The 19,802-nt window shown below is 38.3% G+C and overlaps 1 protein-coding gene across 3 annotated transcripts in view; it reads left to right on the top strand.

Moving 5' to 3' along the window:
• Positions 1-19,802, top strand: part of arhgef3 (Rho guanine nucleotide exchange factor (GEF) 3) — an 83,318-nt gene that overhangs the window by 14,347 nt on the left and 49,169 nt on the right. The window contains exon 3 of one of the 3 annotated variants that reach the window (XM_084416574.1): positions 6,801-6,867. In XM_084416574.1, the coding sequence (XP_084272700.1) occupies positions 6,801-6,867 (67 nt within the window). Of the gene's footprint in view, positions 1-6,800; positions 6,868-16,883; positions 17,145-19,802 lie in introns of those variants that run through there. The other 2 variants (XM_084416576.1, XM_084416577.1) reach the window with 2 other exon arrangements.

Here is a 19,802-nt window from a genome sequence, read left to right on the forward strand (position 1 = left end):
CTTTGTAAATGGTTACAGTAAAAATACTGGCCATCGTACACTAAACGACCGAGGGTCATGTTCTGCCAGACTTTCAGCTTGTTCTGAATGCAACAAACTCACTCACAAATGAAAACAACATGTTTTAAAATCGGCTCAAAATATCAAATCTATAGAGTGTGTGTGTGTGTGTGTGTGTGTGTGTGTGTGTGTGTGTGTGTGTGTGTGTGTGTGTGTGTGCGTGTGTGTGTGTGTGCGAGTGCCCTTGTTTATATTACATTGTGGGGACCAAATGTCCCCATAAGAATAGTAAAACCTGAGATCACCTACATTGTGGGGACCAGCCAGCGGTCCTCATGAGGGAAATGGGTTAATAAACATACTAAATTATATTTTTTTGAAAATGTAAAAATGCAGAAAGTTTTCTGTGATGGGTAGGTTTAGGGGTAGGGTTAGTGTAAGGGGACAGAACATACAGTTTGTACAGTATAAAAACCATTACGTCTATGGAGAGTCCCCACAAAGATGTGTGCACCTGTGAGTGTGTGTGTGCGTGAGTGTGTGTTTCCTGTGCAGGTAAGAGTGCAGAGATCAGGAAACTGCTTCCTGAACTCCCATCTCCGTGTAATAGCCAGACTGTGTTTTTCTGGACAACAACTTTCCCTACTTTAAACTTATATATGTAATAAAATGTATGCCATAATGATTTTTTATTATTATTTGTATTATTTTTTGGAAAAGAGAAGGGAATGCTGTGAAAAATATATTTACATGCGTACTGACTTTAAGTCATGTATAGTAACAGTCTTTACAGAAAAGCGTTTGCTGGGATTTAGTCATAGACCGGGTTACAGCAGCTGGAGGGCGACTGCGTGTGTCAGATGATCCGATGGGAATAAAAGGCCTCGTTATGCAGCGTAATATGAAACATAGCATTTAATCGTTTTTGCCAAACAACGTGTTTTGAGCTTTTTATCTCAGTCTATAATAGTGGCTAAATCTATGATAGATAGATAGGTAGGTAGGTAGGTAGGTAGATAGATAGATAGATAGATAGATAGATAGATAGATAGATAGATAGATAGATAGATAGATAGATAGATAGATAGATAGATAGATAGATAGATAGATAGTCCTCTGAAGTGAATCAAAGATTCAGACTTATTTTGAGAGGTGAGATTGAATGTTGGCCACTAGATGGCAGTGAATAATTAGAGATCAGGATCTGGTGTAAACATGAACCAGAATGGCATACTGTAATAATCATACTTCTAACATTTTATAGTATATATAAACTGTGGAATTGCGTGAATTTTCTGTGTGTCTGAAATACCCAGATGATGTACAGGTGTTTTTTAATGCATAAGGTGTTCTTTATAACATTTATACTTTTATTAAGAAATAATAATTTGTTAGATTTATATAGCATGTATTACACTCAATGCACTTTAAACAAAATGCAAAGTGCCTCGAGTTTGGGAAAGGCGCTTTATAAATAAAACTATAATAACTAACTCACTATAATAACTAACTCACTTTGGATCTGGGTAATTGGTAAAACTTTACAATAAGGTCCCATTAGTTAACTTTAGTTAATGAAATGGCTCATTTTAACTAACAATGAGCAACACATTTGTTATTTAACACTATTTATCAGTTGTTAACTTCAGTTTATAAAAACACATCTGTTAACTTGCAGTCTCTCTACTATACACAGGTCAACGATTATGATGGCATCATTCTGCACTCTCATCAGGTTTTGTCCAATCAAATGCTCTCTAGTATCTGTATCTGTATCACATTTACTTTGTTTACAAACCCCAAACTACATCATGCTCTTTAGACTCAGACTTACATTGGCAAGTTTCCTTGAGGTGATTATTGTGGGCGGATTTAATTACAGTATCATATTTATATGTAGATCAGTATTGAGTAAACCGGCTTTAGTATGTGTGTGTGTGTGTACCTTTATTTATTTACCGCTTTACAGTACAGATTGTTTTAACCCTCATGTGGTGTTCAAAACCCTATAACACCTGTGGTGTTCCCGGTCAAAAATGACAGGCCCATAAAAAATAGCTTATAAATCACTCATTATACCATATTTTCACCCAATCTTGGATTCAATCTTTTTGTCAACTTGTTCTCTTTCAATTAGGACTGGTTTTATATTTCTGTTTGCATCTGATTAATCATGGGCCTCATTTATCTGAGAGTAGGCATCTCATTTTTTGAGTAAAAAACAAATAATTTATGAGTCAATTTGGAAATATGAAAAAAAAAAATGAAAAAAATGGCTACTGTTGATCACACTAGTCTACTCTAATATTTCACCAGGAATTTTGTTTTGAAACTTTTGTTTTGTAAAAAATATGGCACATAGTCACACTTGTGGTGTTCCCGGTCAAAAATGACCGGCCTATAAAAAATAGCTTATAAATCACGCATTATACCATATTTTCACCCAATCTTGGATTCAATCTTTTTGTCCACTTGTTCTCTTTCAATTAGGACTGGTTTTATATTTATATTTGCATCTGATTATTCATAGGCCTCATTTATTTGATAGTAGGCATTTTTCTCAATATTGCCAAAATTATTAATAAATAATGCTTTTTTCACTCAAAAACTGAGGTGCATAAGCTCGGATAAATGACTCCTACAATTAAACTGTTTGAAAATTGAATACAAAACCAGTCCTAATTGAAAGGAAACAAGTTGATAAAAAGATTGAATCCAATTTTTGGGGATAATATAGCATAACGAGGGATTTATAAGCTATTTTGTGTAGGCCTGTCATTTTTGACCGGGAACACCATAAGTGTAACAAGGTGAAAAAAACAAAGTAAAAAAAGTAAAAAAAACCCAATTTGGACAAGTTGTTATAGTCTCTGTGAACAAAGTCACTAAGTTTCAGTTCAATGCGATAACATTAACTAGTATTTTCAGGAAAAAGAAAATCTTCTCCAGTCAAAAATGACATGAACACCACATGAGGGTTAAAGCAGTTTTACAGCGATAACAGGAAAATGATGCATTTCAGCTGAAATGACGTGCGCTGAAGTTAGTTCAGTGTTGATTCGGTTCTGTTGAAAGATCAACAATTATTAAATTAGTTCATTTCATCTGTAAAGCAGTTCTGCAAAAAACTGGCATCTTCCAGCTTCCACACAACAGCGTCAGTAGTCAAATCAATAATATTGATTAAAATGAATAATATTGTTGAAAATAAAACTAATAATAATATACTAATAACTAATAAATTAAACTAATGTCATGCTAAGGGTAGCATTTACAGGGTGAACAGCAACGGTCCTAGTACTGAGCCTTGTGGTACGCCATACTGAACTTGTGATTGATAAGACTTCATTCACTGCTACAAACTGATAACGGTCAGATAAGTATGATTTAAACCATGCTAATGCAATTCCACTAATGCCACTAAAAATCCAGCCATTCATTTTTTCCAAAATTGACATCTATTGTTTGTTTATTTCATGAAAAGAAATTAGTTTTTGACTAACAAATTATATTTTTAATATATACTTGATAATTGTGTTAAATTTCAGTGAAAATATTTGAGAAAGGAGAAATATATATATACTATATATAAATGTGTGTGTGTGTGTAATACTTATCCGTTTCAAGAACCAGAATGAATCATTCCATATCAAAATTCCTGAATTTAAAAACAACTTAAGAAATTGGTTTTAGCATGCTTTGATTACAAACCAAGAGACATTCTATAATATAAACTACTCTGCGTGTGCCATGGCAGCCATAATGTCTTTGTTAGTTATGTAAACGCATGTATGTGCACTATAGTGGACTGCACTAACATGAGGATCATTCTGCGTGGCAGATGTGTGTGTGTGAGATTTACCTCAGCTTGAATGTCTGGATGAAGATATTGTGCTGTTAAAGCAGTAGATTGAATAAATGAACTCATGGATTTGTCAGGAAGTGGGATAATGTTCCCATCGCAGTGGGAGGCATCTTTAAACGCTGATAAAGTGAGGAGGTAAATGCCAGAGGGGGGCATGTGAGCCAAGAGATGGAGAATTTAACCACAAAACTCCTGCCAAAGCAGAAAAACTGCTCCTTGTTGGACCTTTCTGCATGTAAATATAGTTTTCAATTTAGTTTTGTAGCAGGAGACGAGAAAAAACAAAACCACATGTTAAATAGTGGTTGATTAAACATATATATATATATATATATATGTTCAAGACCACTATAAATTTCAACGGTGAAACAATTTACTCAAAACAGCTGGAAAAAAAATATATATATATATATTCACTTGTTTATTAATTGAGCAAATGTTTATGTTGAAAAGCTAAACCAAAAGAACAAAACCCCAATTGTATTTTGGAATAGATTATTAAACGTTAAACGTTTTGTTCACCATGATAATCTTAACAAATTAACACAACTTTTATGATTTTGATACCTAAATACAATCACAGAAGTAAAAAGCTAAACGTAGGGTATAAACGAACTACACTGAGCTAATGCTTTTGTTAAAAAGCTAATAATGCAGTTTATTAGCTGATAATTTATTCTTAAATTGGCCAAATACTGGCAGATAAATTGGCCTGGCTGATATATCATTATCCTGTCTGTCATTGTTAAATGCGTATTTTCTTAAAGTTGTCATTAAACTGTTTTTAAGTTGCGCTGGTCTTTTCTTCTCTATTGTGTCGTATATCTGAGTGAAACGCTTCAGGAACAAGAACAAATGTGGGCGGGGCTTGATTTTGTCTGTGTGGAGTTGATTGGATGGTTGTGGTTTGCTATTGGCTGATCTCGTGTGATTGACAGGTTATAGCCCCGCCCTCATCATCAGAGAAGAGATGCTGCAAGAGGAACTTATTCTGATTCAAGATTACCAGAACATGAATTTAACAGAATAATGATGTGCACAGATAAATCATTTATAATAAACACTGCAATATTCCATTCGAAAACAGGAATTGTCCATTTTTGATTTCATGGTGACTTTATTAAGAATTCTTTCCGTTTTAAAATTAATAAACAAAAATTAATGCTACAAGCTCAAATATTTGGAGAACTGTGTGCAAAAAAAAAGATGTTTCTCAGCAGCTTGTCACAATAGCCAGACAGAAAGGCATCACCTGAGGATCTGGGTCAGGAGAAGGCCATTCCCCTGTCCTGCCACATTGATGACTGAGACAGACCTGTTTACAAAACTGCAGTCAGTGGAAATGACTCCATCCAAGTGAAAAACCTCATCACCTTTTCATTCCCTGGACTGTAGTGGTTCGCTAATGTGTCTTGCTGTAAACCAAAGTGGTTTTCCATCATTCAGCCGCTGATCAGTCATGTGTCTTCAGATGTCTTAGGGGCCCATTCACACAGAACACCTTGCTGAGGTTAAAGGGGAACTGTGCAGTTTAGCTTAATTTACCTTAACTGAACAGCTTATATGACTTTTTTCGGGTTGAATGGTGGCCGTCTCGCTTCCCCCTAGCGCCTGTAAGCGGAAAAACCACCCTTGCAACTTTGGGCCTCAGCGTCAGGAAGTATTGCGTGATATCAGGTCTAGCTATTTAACGAATTTACGGCACTCCACACATACACTATCTAAACATTTATATGCTAGCCTTCTGTGTATCATACACACCTCAGTGGACATGGCTCTGTGCGTTCGCCGGCTTCTTTGAAAACAAATGCACATGACCAGAGGGAGAAGATGGGAGGGGGGAGAGTCGCCAACAAGTTTTGACGACAGTGTTAACAAATATCTATTCCGAAGCTGTAGGGGGAGCTCTATAGAGAAACCTGCGAGCAAAAAGCAAGAAAACAGCGAAGAAATTGCCAAAACTGCATAGCACCGCTTTAAATAAGAAAATTTGAACAAAAGTTGAACATCTTTGAACCTGAACGCTGCTTTTTTAGACCGCCATGTCACTGGCCAGACACTGCAAAAGACGCAAGCTCAAGGATCTAACGCGTCTGTCTAGCGCATGTTTACATAGAAAAAACAATGGAAGAGAAGCAGAGTGGAAGACCAAATGCGTTCTGTGTGAACCGACCGTTAAGGTCCGGTCACGAGCAAAACTAGTGCAGCAATGACGCTTTCAAACCAAACTGCTTTCTGTTGGTCATCGTCAACAATTTGAGCTTTTTTGACCCTCACATGAAACTCCCAATCGCGTAGATTCCTATAGAGCGCTACAGTGATGACTATTAGGCCAATACTGATGTTAGTGAATAAGTTAGAATTAGTGTAAATCTTTTAACAACTCTTTCAGACTTCATATAATATAACACTGAAAGTTTGAGTTATAATAGTTTGCAAGTGCGCAGTTACAAACACGAGGCTAGGAGATGAGTTCACCTGTTCGCCGTGATGCATTTAATATTCCTGGCAGCCGAGTCCAGTTTAGACACTTGGTAGCAATCACCTTTTACAAGACAAGTAAGAGCTTTAAAAAAGGGGGTTTTTAGTGACGTATTTTATGTTGTAGAATAAGACTTGAAAATATCTTGAGCTTGTGTGACCCACAGACCTTATTTCAGGCATTTAACCAAAACCCCATTCAAAAGAACATAGATTTGCTAAAGTGCTAAAGTGCGAACTCGTTTCTGGGATTTGGCCTACAAAAATACGCCATCATTGCAGCACTCTATCGAAGTGAATGGATTTGATTTCTCCCGTGAAAGTTCACCAAACAGCAGTAAATGTGAGCGCAGCTTTAGTCTGTCAGTGTGTAATGTCCATCTGTGCCAGTCTCTGCTACTGTAGTGTAAATCACCTGTGTGTATGATGTCTTTTTCTTGTTTTCTCCCACCAGGCCGATGTTGCAGAGGAAGGAGTCATTTTCTCTCCTCTCTACATCAGAGAAGTGGCTCTTCAGAGGGGTGAGTTCAGAATATATGCTGGTTTTTTTAGGTCTATCAACAGGAAGAGTGTTCTGTCTCTGTGCCCTTTTGAAATCAATGGATTTGCAGGTTTCTTGAACGTAGTGTAGTGTGGTGTTCGCCAAATGATCCAAAATCACGTCCAGAATGTGCACTGTTGGCATATACCACGGCCAGCGTTGGAAAACCGTTCATCAGTAGTGTTTCCCAGCCCTGTTTCTGGAGGCACACCAACAGTACACATTTTGAGCGTCTCCCTTATCTGACACATTCATTTCATGTCTTGGAGTCTCTTCTAATGAGCTGATGAGTTGAGTCAGGTGTGTTTGATTAGGAAGAGTTGGAAAAAGTGTAGAAGTGCGATCAGATTGACAGGATCCCTACACAGTGTTCACATGGGATATATCCGTTGAAGTGGAATTCGCTGACAACAATCGCTTGTTTGGAAATCCCTACATCGTCATCAAAGAAAGGCAATGACGCACTCGCACAGATCACGATATAGCATAAATACTATAATTTACTTTACTTTCAAATTTAAAATCATATAATAGGCCTATACATATAAAAAACACACATTATGTATCTAATAAATATAAATTAAAACATGTTAATCAGCTGCTTCTCAACACTTTTACTTTGTTTACAAAACTATTCATACTATAGAATATGCAAATGTAAAATTCATCACCATAACTATTCATAACTCTAGGCACACCGCCTCCAGGAACATGGGAAACACTGTACTAGTACATGTGCACCCTATACTCTAAAAACCTGAAAGTGACATTAACCAAATGAAATGAGTTTACTTCACTCAAATATTACTGAAAGTTGGCACACATGAGTGGGACAGCGGGCAAAATCAGTAGCTTGGCCTCCGGGTTTGAACATTTCACCTGCTGCGCCCGATGGCCAGTCTAAGCCTGCCTTAAATTTAGCACAGTTATTAAAGGAGTAGTTCACTTTAAAATTAAAATTACCCCATGATTTACTCACCCTCAAGCCATCCTAGGTGTATATGACTTTCTTCTTTCAGATGAATACAATCTGAGTTATATTATTAGGCCTAGATTATATACACTGAACAAAATTATAAACGCAACACTTTTGTTTTTGCCCCCATTTTTCATGAGCTGAACTCAATGTACACAAAAGGCTTATTTCTCTCCAATATTGTTCACAAATCTGTCTATATCTGTGTTAGTGAGCTCTTCTCCTTTGCCGAGATAATCCATCCACCTCACAGGTGTGGCATATCAAGATGCTGATTAGACAGCATGATTATTGCACAGGTGTGCCTTAGGCTAGCCACAATATAAGGCCACTCTAAAATGTGCAGTTTTACTGTATAGAGGGGGTCCGTAAAAAAGGTTGTTGATTGTGAAAGTAAAACTGCACATTTTAGAGTGGCCTTTTATTGTGGCCAGCCTAAGGCACACCTGTGCAAGTTCAGTTTGAGTTCAGCTCATGAAAAATGGGAGCAAAAACAAAAGTGTTGCGTTTATAATTTTGTTCAGTTTATATATATTATAGTTATATTACTATAATTTAATTTGTAATTTGTTTCTTGTCCTCAGCTCTAGGCTTCTTGTCTTCAGCTCTGGGTTTCTTGTCTTCAGCTCTGGGCTTCAGCTCTGGGCTTCTTGTCCTCAGCTCTGGGTTTCTTGTGTTCAGCTCTGGGTTTCTTGTCTTCAGCTCTGGGCTTCAGCTCTGGGCTTCTTGTCCTCAGCTCTGGGTTTCTTGTGTTCAGCTCTGGGCTTCAGCTCTGGGCTTCTTGTCCTCAGCTCTGGGTTTCTTGTGTTCAGCTCTGGGTTTCTTGTCTTCAGCTCTGGGTTTCTTGTCTTCAGCTCTGGGCTTCAGCTCTGGGCTTCTTGTCCTCAGCTCTGGGTTTCTTGTGTTCAGCTCTGGGTTTCTTGTCTTCAGCTCTGGGCTTCAGCTCTGAGCTTCTTGTCTTCAGCTCTGGGTTTCTTGTGTTCAGCTCTGGGTTTCTTGTCTTCAGCTCGGGGCTTCAGCTCTGAGCTTCTTGTCTTCAGCTCTGGGTTTCTTTTCTTCAGCTCTGGGCTTCAGCTCTGGGCTTCTTGTCTTCAGCTCTGGGTTTCAGCTCTTGGCTTCTTGTCTTCAGCTCTGGGCTTCAGCTCTGGGCTTCTTGTCCTCAGCTTGGGGTTTCTTGTGTTCAGCTCTGGGTTTCTTGTCTTCAGCTCTGGGTTTCTTGTCTTCAGCTCTGGGTTTCTTGTCCTCAGCTCTGGGCTTCTTGTCCTCAGCTCTGGGTCTATTTGTCTTCAGCTCTGGGCTTCTTGTCTTCAGCTCTGGGCTTCAGCTCTGGGCTTCTTGTCCTCAGCTTGGGGTTTCTTGTCTTCAGCTCTGGGTTTCTTGTCTTCAGCTCTGGGTTTCTTGTCTTCAGCTCTGGGTTTCTTGTCCTCAGCTCTGGGCTTCTTGTCCTCAGCTCTGGGTCTATTTGTCTTCAGCTCTGGGCTTCTTGCCCTCAGCTCTGGGTTTCTTGGCTTCTTGTCTCCAGCTCTGGGTTTCTTTTCCTCAGCTTGGGGTTTCTTTTCCTCAGCTCTGGGTTTCTTGTCCTCAGCTCTGGGTTTCTTGTCTTCAGCTTCGGGTTTCTTGTCCTCAGCTCTGGGTTTCTTGTCTTCAGCTTGGAGTTTCTTGTCCTCAGCTCTGGGTTTCTTGTCTTCAGCTTGGAGTTTCTTGTCCTCAGCTCTGGGTTTCTTGTCTTCAGCTTGGAGTTTCTTGTCCTCAGCTCTGGGATTCTTGTCCTCAGCTCTGGTCTTCAGCTCTGGGTTTCTTGTCCTCAGCTCTGGTCTTCAGCTCTGGGTTTCTTGTCCTCAGCGCTGGGATTCTTGTCCTCAGCTCTGGTCTTCAGCTTGGGGTTTCTTGTCTTCAGTTTGGGGTTTCTTGTCCTCAGCTCTGGTCTTCAGCTTGGGGTTTCTTGTCCTCAGCTCTGGTCTTCAGCTTGGGGTTTCTTGTCTTCAGTTTGGGGTTTCTTGTCCTCAGCTCTGGTCTTCAGCTTGGGGTTTCTTGTCCTCAGCGCTGGGATTCTTGTCCTCAGCTCTGGTCTTCAGCTTGGGGTTTCTTGTCCTCAGCGCTGGGATTCTTGTCCTCAGCTCTGGTCTTCAACTCTGAGTTTCTTGTCTTCAGTTTGGGGTTTCTTGTCCTCAGCTCTGGGTTTCTTGTCTTCAGCTTGGGATTTATTGTCCTCAGCTCTGGGTTTCTTGTCTTCAGCTCTGGGCTTCTTGTCCTCAGCTCTGGGCTTCTTGTCTTCAGCTTGGGATTTCTTGTCCTCAGCTCTGGGTTTCTTGTCTTCAGCTCTGGGCTTCTTGTCCTCAGCTCTGGGCTTCTTGTCTTCATCTCTGGGTTTCTTGTCTTCAGCTCTGGGCTTCTTGTCCTCAGGTCTGTGTTTCTTGTCTTCAGCTCTGGGCTTCTTGTCCTCAGCTCTGGGTTTCTTGTCTTCAGCTCTGGGTTTCTTGTCCTCAGCTCTGGGCTTCTTGTCTTCAGCTCTGGGTTTCTTGTCCTCAGCTCTGGGCTTCTTGTCTTCAGCTCTGGGTTTCTTGTCAAGTCAAGTCATCTTCATTTATATAGTGCTTTTAACAATGTAGATTGTTTCAAAGCAACTTTGTCTTCAGCTCTGGGCTTCTTGTCTTCAGCTCTGGGTTTCTTGTCTTCAGCTCTGGGTTGCTTGTCCTCAGCTCTGGTTTCCAAGATCCTTCTCAAGGCTTTTCAGGTGTAAGCTGTCTGCCTTTTCATGACCTTGAACTCCATTAAACTCAACCAAGATGACTGATTTCCTTTTCTAGGAGATTCTATGAGTAGAACCACAGTAGAACCACAGTCTTTTGTGTCCTTGAGCAGACACACATAAATGCACAGACCTCTGCTCCTTCTTCTGATGGGTAGGCACACACACATACATAACTAACAATCACTGTACATCTATGCCCATACAGTATAGGGCATTTCTTAGAAAAACAGCATTGTTAGCAATGCATTATATTTAATACATTGTGTAACAAAAAGGCAATAAACAAGAAGGCAGGGTGATTGCATTTCCTTGATATTATACAACACTCTTCACATGTAAAAGGTCATCTGTGTTTGCCTTTTAAACTATTTCTCAACGTCCAAACAGAGATAGCCTGCTTGTAAAACAATCTTAATCATGCTAATGGGGTTTGGTTTACAATGAAAGTCAATGGGCCTACTGTTTTATATTTCAAAATATCCTCCTGGTATTCCACCAAAGAAAGAGATATGCCCAAGTTTGAAATGACACGAGGGTTAGTAAATAACGACTTTGGACTTAACGTATTACTTAACGTATTTTTGGATAAACTATCCCATTAGCCTAAAGTGTGTTTTTAAATGGTTAGAAAACAAATATGACCAGTTAAATGTAAAAAAAAATTAAATAAAAACTGAAATAAAATCAATTTCATGATGCAAATATTGGCCATAAAACTAGTAATAATTAGGGCTGTCCCCGACTATGGATTTTCATAGTCGAATCAGAATCGTCATGTCTTGCCTATAGTCGATTAATAGTCGAATCATGTGTATGGGGGCGGGGCTTTAACGTTTCAAAGCCGCGATGTACAGAAAATCACACAAAGGTATAGAAGAAAATGTATAAAAACATTTTCGATGTTCGATGCCTATACCTTTCTAATAAATAAAAAATACAAAACGAAATAAATTAGAATCAAGTCACAAGATGAGCAAATGTGTGCAAAATGCCTAAAGTGCAGGGGAACATATATTCAAAACACAAGCCACAAATAGTTAGATTAGATAACCCTGACAGATTAATAAATTAAACTAAAATAAAGAAATTATTAAAATAACGATAGTAGCCAGAATTTTCAACTTTGTCTTTTTAACTGCAGAAACAACAATAAATGCTAAACTGGAGGCAGTCTTTTTAGCTAAAAATTTTCACAGCATCCAAAAATCAAATTAGAACCGGCTGAAAAGTTTTGAAATCACTTGTACCCTACCTCGAAGTACGGAGAGAACAAATCCGGTCTGTCACTCCGGTCAGTCTTTTCAAATTGTGCGCGCGGATAAAATACATTCTAACGTGAAACCCAGTCTATGCGTGAAACGTGTTAACGTTGGCCGGCAGAAGTGCGATAATGGTTTTCCTGATGCTAAATCCAGCCTTGGAGAATATCCTTTCTGATGGTGTACATCCACACTTTAGATTTTCTTATCGCAGACATTGTTAAAGATTTAAATCCTTGCCGCGAAGACGCTCCTCTGTCGGTCACGGATCGAAAGTGAAACTTAAATCTGTCACGGGCAAGGCCGGACTTACCATTGGGCTTGACTGGGCTCAAGCCCATGGGCCCCGCCCAATAGGGGGCCCCGCCCGTTTACGTTTGATTTTTTCAATAATATGTCAGTCATTTAATTTTTCATTTAAAGTTTGTTGATTGGTCTAGCATTGTTACCTGGCCCGGCTGCCCTGCAATGAAAAAAATGTAATTTAATTAGCTAAATTAAATGTCAGTCATCTTGAGGTTTTACGCTCACATGAGGTGGTTTTTCAGGCAATTCGAAAAAGGAATATTTCGCAAAACTGCAATGGAAACAGTTTTTGCGCATTTACAGTCACCACAGTTAGAAGACGCGGTGTGTTTGAGGTCCATGTATAGCTACGCAAATAATAATAATTTTATATTATTAAATTATAACATTTAATAGGCTATATTTAGAAGACGCTTTTATGCAAGAAAGGAACAAAGCTAAATGTGTGGAGCGCACTGCATGGCACGGAGGCGCGGCCGCGAACACTTGCATTTTCCTATCAACAGTGGAAACAACTTAAAATACTCTATCATTTCTGGTCATACAGAAAATAATAATACATTATTCCCAACTACTTTTATTTGTGTAAACTCACAATAACAAGAAAACGTTTTGTAAAATAAAAGAAAACAATCAGACGCACTTTCATGATCTCCGTAAACTGGAGCACGACAACTGAAACAATATATAGCCTATGTAGGCTAAAGCTTGAAATGTCCACTTTAAAACGAACAAATTCGAATCGAAAGCTAATACCTTCTGATTAATCCGTATGAAATGTGCATTTCTCTCTAAAAGCGCATCTGCTTAGCGGAGATGGAGATGTGATTTTAGCCAAAGCAATAGTTTATTAATAATATTATGGCTCTTCTCATTCAGCACTGCGGGAAAAACATAAATTCCAGGTTCTAATTTGGCCTTTGAAAACCAGTAAAATCGACATGTTTTCCATATTAATTTGTGGATATTTTAAATGTTTTATAAAGGGGCAAAAAGTCATAAACAAAAATCTGAAAATTCGTCGATATTTACTTTTTTGCGCAGCAGTTGGTGTAGCCAGTTCAAATTAAAATGTTGGTGTTCAACTTTGCGTTTTAAAAAGACAACAACCGTTCATTTTTCGTTTTTCAATTACGGGTTAAAAAAGGAAAAACGAATGGACACAAAAGTAGCCTACATGGATCGTTTGGACAGAATACGAGACAGAGTTCTTTATTAAATTCATAAAAGAAACAATAATTAGCCTATAGGAATTCTGGATTCTAAATCTCAAAGAAATGCCACGATCAAAACATATGTTTTCCAGGTAAATAAGTGTTTTATTCTCATTCTGACCAAGACATTTCTGCATTGCAATAAACTTATGATCACTTTGAACTTTTTTAATCATTATTTATTTATTGGAAAATAACTTTTTCAAGCTTCAATCGGTGGTCATATAAATAAATTATTACGTTTTTTAACATGTAACACTGTCTATGGTACCAGTCACCTTTTGAATAGCTTTGCACTTCAAATAACGTTTGGATCGATTATATTGTTATGCCACCAGATGACGACAAATGACTTTTAAAAAACATTTGTCATTGAATCGTTCATTCAGGAGATTCGTTCAAAAATGCTGATTCATCTATTGAAACAAGTGCATTTGATTGAGGAATTGAATCATTCATTCAAACCCAAGTTTTTTTTTTTTTTTTTTTTTTTTATAATTCAGATTAATTAAACATTTTTAATAGACTTCAGTAATTAACATAAATTATGTTATTTTGTTTAGTTGTTTGTTCAGAATCGTGATCTCTATTTTTATTCTCAGTTTATCCAGAATTGTGTAGCTCTAATACAAAGCTTGTGTATGTATCATTTTGTTCTATTTAAAGTAATGTATAGAAGGTAGGGCCCGAAAGTGACTCAAGCCCAGGGGCCCCCACCACCCTAAGTCCTGCCCTGGTCACGGGGTGTTTGGATTTATTCACGCACTTTAAAAAATATTTATTAAAAGCTTCTTTCTTTGCACATTTTTATATACAGCATTATCATAATAGGCTGAATATTAACGTATTGACATAAAAGCTAGTTCTATGTGAAATTGAGCGCCCTCATATAGCCAAAGGGGCATGATCCTCGTTTCATAACACCTCTGCGAAGATTCGACCATGAGATCGGTAGTCGAATCAGGCTCCTCCTATCGAAGCATCGAATCTTCGACTATTCGGGGTCACCCCTAGTAATAATCATTTAATTTTCAACATTATATGTTAGTCTGTGAGGTGGCTGAAATATCTGAAATAAGTCACAGCACCAACCAAATACCAATGTATTCATTCACCAACCTGGTGAAACAAATGGGTGCCTCTAGTATATGACAGAATGCAAGAAACATAACAGATAACTTCATTTCCTCATTTCCTGTGACTTGCCTTCTTAACCAGCAAAACTTCCTGGGTAAAAAAGCTTTATCTGAAAGTTCATGCAAAAGTTGAACAGCTAGACCAGCACCAAACCAAATCACAAAAGAGCATAAATCAACAAACCTCCATGAAAAAGGCATACTGGCTTTTCCAGCGATGTGCTTTTCAATAATAGTTTTACCTCAATATATTTGTGAGTGTTTGACAGTGTTAGGCTGCTCATAAATAGCCAACAAATAACATAAATTCTGATCATGTCACTATATCAAGGTTCATGGGACGTCTGATAATTGTGGGATCACACTCCCTTCAGAATGCCTCTGTCGGCCTTCCCTTGATCTGCAGTCGTGAGATAGTCCAAGGGCTGAGCCGTATCATTTCAGACTTCTTTTTGTATAAAACCACAAGGTCAGCAATGAATTCTGCCAATGTGATGAAGAAATATGTTGGGTTTATGACTCCATATCACTTCAGATAATAACCATATAAAATGTTCTTGCAGTTGTGACCTACATGTGATGTTCATAAAAGACCTTAGGTCACATTAACACATCGGCTTCATTCATTTCTGATTCCAGATTAGAGTTTAGAAGTGAATTCATCTTCTCCGCGACGAATCTTATACTCTCTGTCGACACAATTAATCCTGCAGGAAAGAAAAATCGTCTGTTAGACAGCAATATGATTGATGATTACAGAGAGATCAAATGATTTTTGTCGAAAATATTCTGAGAAAAAGATCCCAGTAAAAGATCTCCATTAGACTTTCAAAAGAGATCTCAACATTAATGTCTTAAACTGTGCTCACTTTTTGGCAAATGTCAGAAATCTCAATGTGAACGATTGTCATCAGATTCTTCCAAAACCATGTGATTCGAGCTACTGTATATGCTTTTATAGCTCTGTACATGTCAGCAATGTTTCATTCACACAAATTCCATAATTCGATTAGATGTCGATTCACAAGCTTTCAATTTGATTACAGTCAGTGATTACAATTTGATTATATATATATATATATACACACACACACACACAGTATGAATTTCTTTAAAGCTGCTTGGATACAAAGTGTATTGTGAAAGGCACTTTACTAATAAAATTGTCTTGTCTTGCATGTCCAAAAACATCTTAGCAGTGAAAAATAAAATAACAAAATCCAGAAACTAGACATCACTAGAAATCTTTTTCGATTTGAGGCAAACCTGATCCGCTCTAATGATATAGTTAGATATAGCAGTTGAGTATGAATGCCTGCTGCCAAAACCAACAAACATTACTGTGATTTGGCAACCTCCAGCGATTTAATCACCCTGTGTGTGTGTGTGTGTGTGTGTGTGTGTGTGTGTGTGTGTGTGTGTGTGTGTGTGTGTGTGTGTGTGTGTGTGTGTGTGTGTGTGTGTGTGTGCACCTCAAAAACTGTGTATACAAGACGAGACCAACATGTTATAATGTGGTTATGATGCCAGATGTCATGCGGTTATGCATTTAGGCCATAACTGCGTTCACTTGTGGTTCCAGTGGCCAATGTTGAGACCGCGTTTAAAAGGTCATGTGAACAGCCTCACCGAAAATCCTAATAGTACTGTCAATATTCACAATTAACCAACACCAATTATTTCCCATTTGAAAAGAAACTCCCAAAATGCATCTGGTAATTACAACACTGCAGTGACATTCATGTAAACTCATCATGCAAGTATGATAATCCCAGCATCAGACACACAGCGCGCTTCTTCAACAGGAAGTGCTTAAAGGAAGACCGCTTGTTTCCAGGAAGTGTGTTTAGCAGGGATTTTCTGGCTTCCTGTTGTTAAGTGTTCTCTGAGTGTACACACATCTCCTAAACAGTGCAGGTACAGATCCAAGTCATACATATATATATTATACTTGAAGATTTTCAATGGTTCCACAAAAATATGAAGCAGCGGCAATTGTTTTCAACACTGATAATAATCATAAATGTTTCTTGAGCAGCAAATCATCATATTATACTGATTTCTGAAGGATCATGAAGACTGGAGTGATGATGCTTTGATCACAGGAATTACATTTTAACATATATTCACATAGAAAACAGTTATTTTCGACTGTAAAAATAGTTCACAATATTACAGTTTCTACTGGGTTGTGCATCAACAATTAGGATGAACCCTGCTGCAAAACTTAAAGTAAAAAAGTCAACTTTCGAGTGTAAAGCGCATTATTTCCCAGCAGCGTTAGCTGATGTGTGTGAGGAGGGTGTAAACGCTTCTTCCCTGTAAGCGGAAGTTGTTTGACGCCACCGGCCTCAGACAAACACCAGCAGAGATGCAGTCTGAGAGCTTCGGCCCGATATAGCACCGACACACTTCCTCCAGAACATCCTGTTTGCTGCTCACACACACACACACACACACACACACACACTCACACACTCTCATGGCTGAGGGTTAGACAGGTGACAGCGCTGCATGCTGGGGGATTGTGAAGGTGTTTCGGGGGGTGTTGTGTGTCTGAGGACCAGTGCTGTGAAGCCCAATGATGGGGTGCTGCCTTTTCATCCATCAGAAGGTGAGCCAACATCTTATTAACTTATCAAATGAATGTGGAATACCTCAGATCATAAGATCTTGGAAGAGTTTGGTTTTGATATCTGACTATATCTTGGCATATCTGAAGCACAGTCTGAAACACTGAAACTGAAGAGGAGACATGCGTTACTGGAGTCTTTTCAAACGTCTCAGTTTGCTCTTCGTTTCTTCTCATTGCTTGTCCAGGAGAAACACTGGCGATGTCATTCAAGACTTTTAACTTTCTACAGAACCGTTTTTGGCTCCTCAAAGAACCTTTCAGTTCTTAAAAGAACCATTTATATTAGTGTGAAGAACATTTTAGAAATCTAAAGCAGCTTTTGTGAAATGTTGCGGCTCCATCGAGGCCAGTAAAAGAAGCTCTTATGTAAGCCTGAGTGTTTACTCTGTTTGAAATGATTAAGTGTTGTGAATGAGAGATAAAGTTGGGTGTGTGTGGATGTTAGGTTAGTCTTCATGTGAAAGTGGCTGTGATTGTGACATTATATTTCCAGGTTCACTGTAACTCTCTCATGTATTTGCTGTGTTCAGAAGCTGTTTGTGATACATTAGGTGATTTATGAATTGTTTTTCGGTGGCATAATGATGACTACAATGGGTTAAAGCAGCAATACTCTCCATATAAATGTTCTTACACTTGGTTTGGCGAAGAAAAAGATGGATCATCCAAACGTGCTGCAATCCAGTCAAGTAAATCGAGCTGAATAATGATACTATCGTCTTTTTATTGCTGCTTTACAACTGAAACCGAATTTGTTTTATATGAGAATTTTGGTTAATACTGTTATTTTCCTGTTCATTCCTGAGATCAAAGCTGAATTTCAGCATCATTACTCCAGTCTTCAGAGTCACATGATCCTTCAGAAGTCAGTCTAATATGATGATTTGATGCTCAAGAAACATTTCTGATTATTATCAGTGTTGAACGCAGAACTGGAAACTGTGATACGTGTGCCCACTTTCAGCACACCCTCATGTTGTTCCTAACACATCGGACTTTTTCTCTGCCGTAGGTCAAAATGTATTTTCTTTAATAATATAACTTTTCACCATGACACTTCAGTGAGTGGGAGCTGGAGCTTTCAAGCTACAAAAAAGACAACCAAAAAAAACACCACAAAAGTGCCATTAATCTACCATAAAAGTATAGCCGTGTTTGAGGAACAGACTAAAATGTAATAATGTAATAATATAATCATATGATGGTCATTCAGGCAAGGAGAGATGAAGCATGGATCTAATTTGCAAGCCATTAATATTTATTAAATGCAAACACTAGAGACACTGCAAAGACTTTTTTTAACCAGATAAACCAATTCATGTTATGTTATTATGTGTATACTTTTGTGGTCCTTTTTAAAAATTGCAATTACAGTACATTATCTTACAGCGACCAGTACATTATTAAAATAAATGTATTACTTTTGTTGAGTTCACAGAAGAAATTAATTAATACGAGTATTAATAGAACAACACAAGACAGAATAAAAAAAAATCCAAGTTCCTGTTCTTATTTTGTTACATGCTATTTAGAAATATTAGTCAGTGTACAAAATGTAATGCACCAGCAATATTCATTCTGAACATACAGACATACAGAATAATGATACTGTCCTGCACTAAATCTACGTGTCTGGCACTGGTGGGACTTGAACACGTACAGCGGGTGTTCTCCATGGGGTCAAGGGTCATGAGCAACAGACCTTCACAGGCTCTACTGTCCGCACTCGTGTAGATGTTCACTCCGCATTGTGCTGTCAACACATAACAACGCTGGCAATAGAGTTGACTGATAGAATGATTTATATAAACACTTTATTTACCATCTACAACAACAGTTGGTCTAGAACTGGTCAAATGCATTGAAAGGGACATATCATGAAAATCTGACTTGCTACGCTCTAAAAAACGCTGGGTTGTTTTAACCCAATGTTGGGTCAAATATGGACTAACCCAACGTTGGGTTAAAAAATGCAGTTTAAAAATGGACAAATTGCATTTTGGACAAAATCAAAAATGGACAAAAATGCAATAAAAAAATGGACAAATTGCATTGGTTACATTAAAAATGTAAACCCAACGGCTGGGTTTGTCCATTTTTAAATTGCATTTTTAACCCAAGGTTGGGTTAGTCCATATTTGACCCAACATTGGGTTAAAACAACCCAGCATTTTTTAGAGTGTATAATCGGGTCCCCGGTTCTTCTACCAACCCTGACAACGTGAAAAGTGAAACCCAGTAACTTTGTTTTGCTAAGCCTTTCTCTACAAAAAAATAAGCCGATCAGATTCCGCTCCTCTTCTGACGTATGAAGAGGATCTTATTATAATATCACCGGCCCTTAATCTGCACGTTTACACCCACGGCGCCGCCATTTTGTTTTCGCAAGCGACAACAGAGGCCAGTTCTAACGCAATAATACAGATCCAGCAAAGCATGAAACTGTTCTGTGGTTGAGCACAGACGAGCACCGAACACTATTGACCAGAACATGTCACCGCTGTCTTATAAACACCTCAGGAACTGTGGACACTTGTGGAGAAGTTAAACGTGATGTCGAGATGATCAATGTAACTCCACAACAACCACATAAATGTCTCCACTAACATTCAGAAACGTCCAGGTGCGTCTAAAAGG

Source organism: Rutilus rutilus (assembly GCF_951802725.1).
Source record: "Rutilus rutilus genome assembly, chromosome: 8".
Taxonomy (NCBI): Eukaryota; Metazoa; Chordata; class Actinopteri; order Cypriniformes; family Leuciscidae; genus Rutilus; species Rutilus rutilus.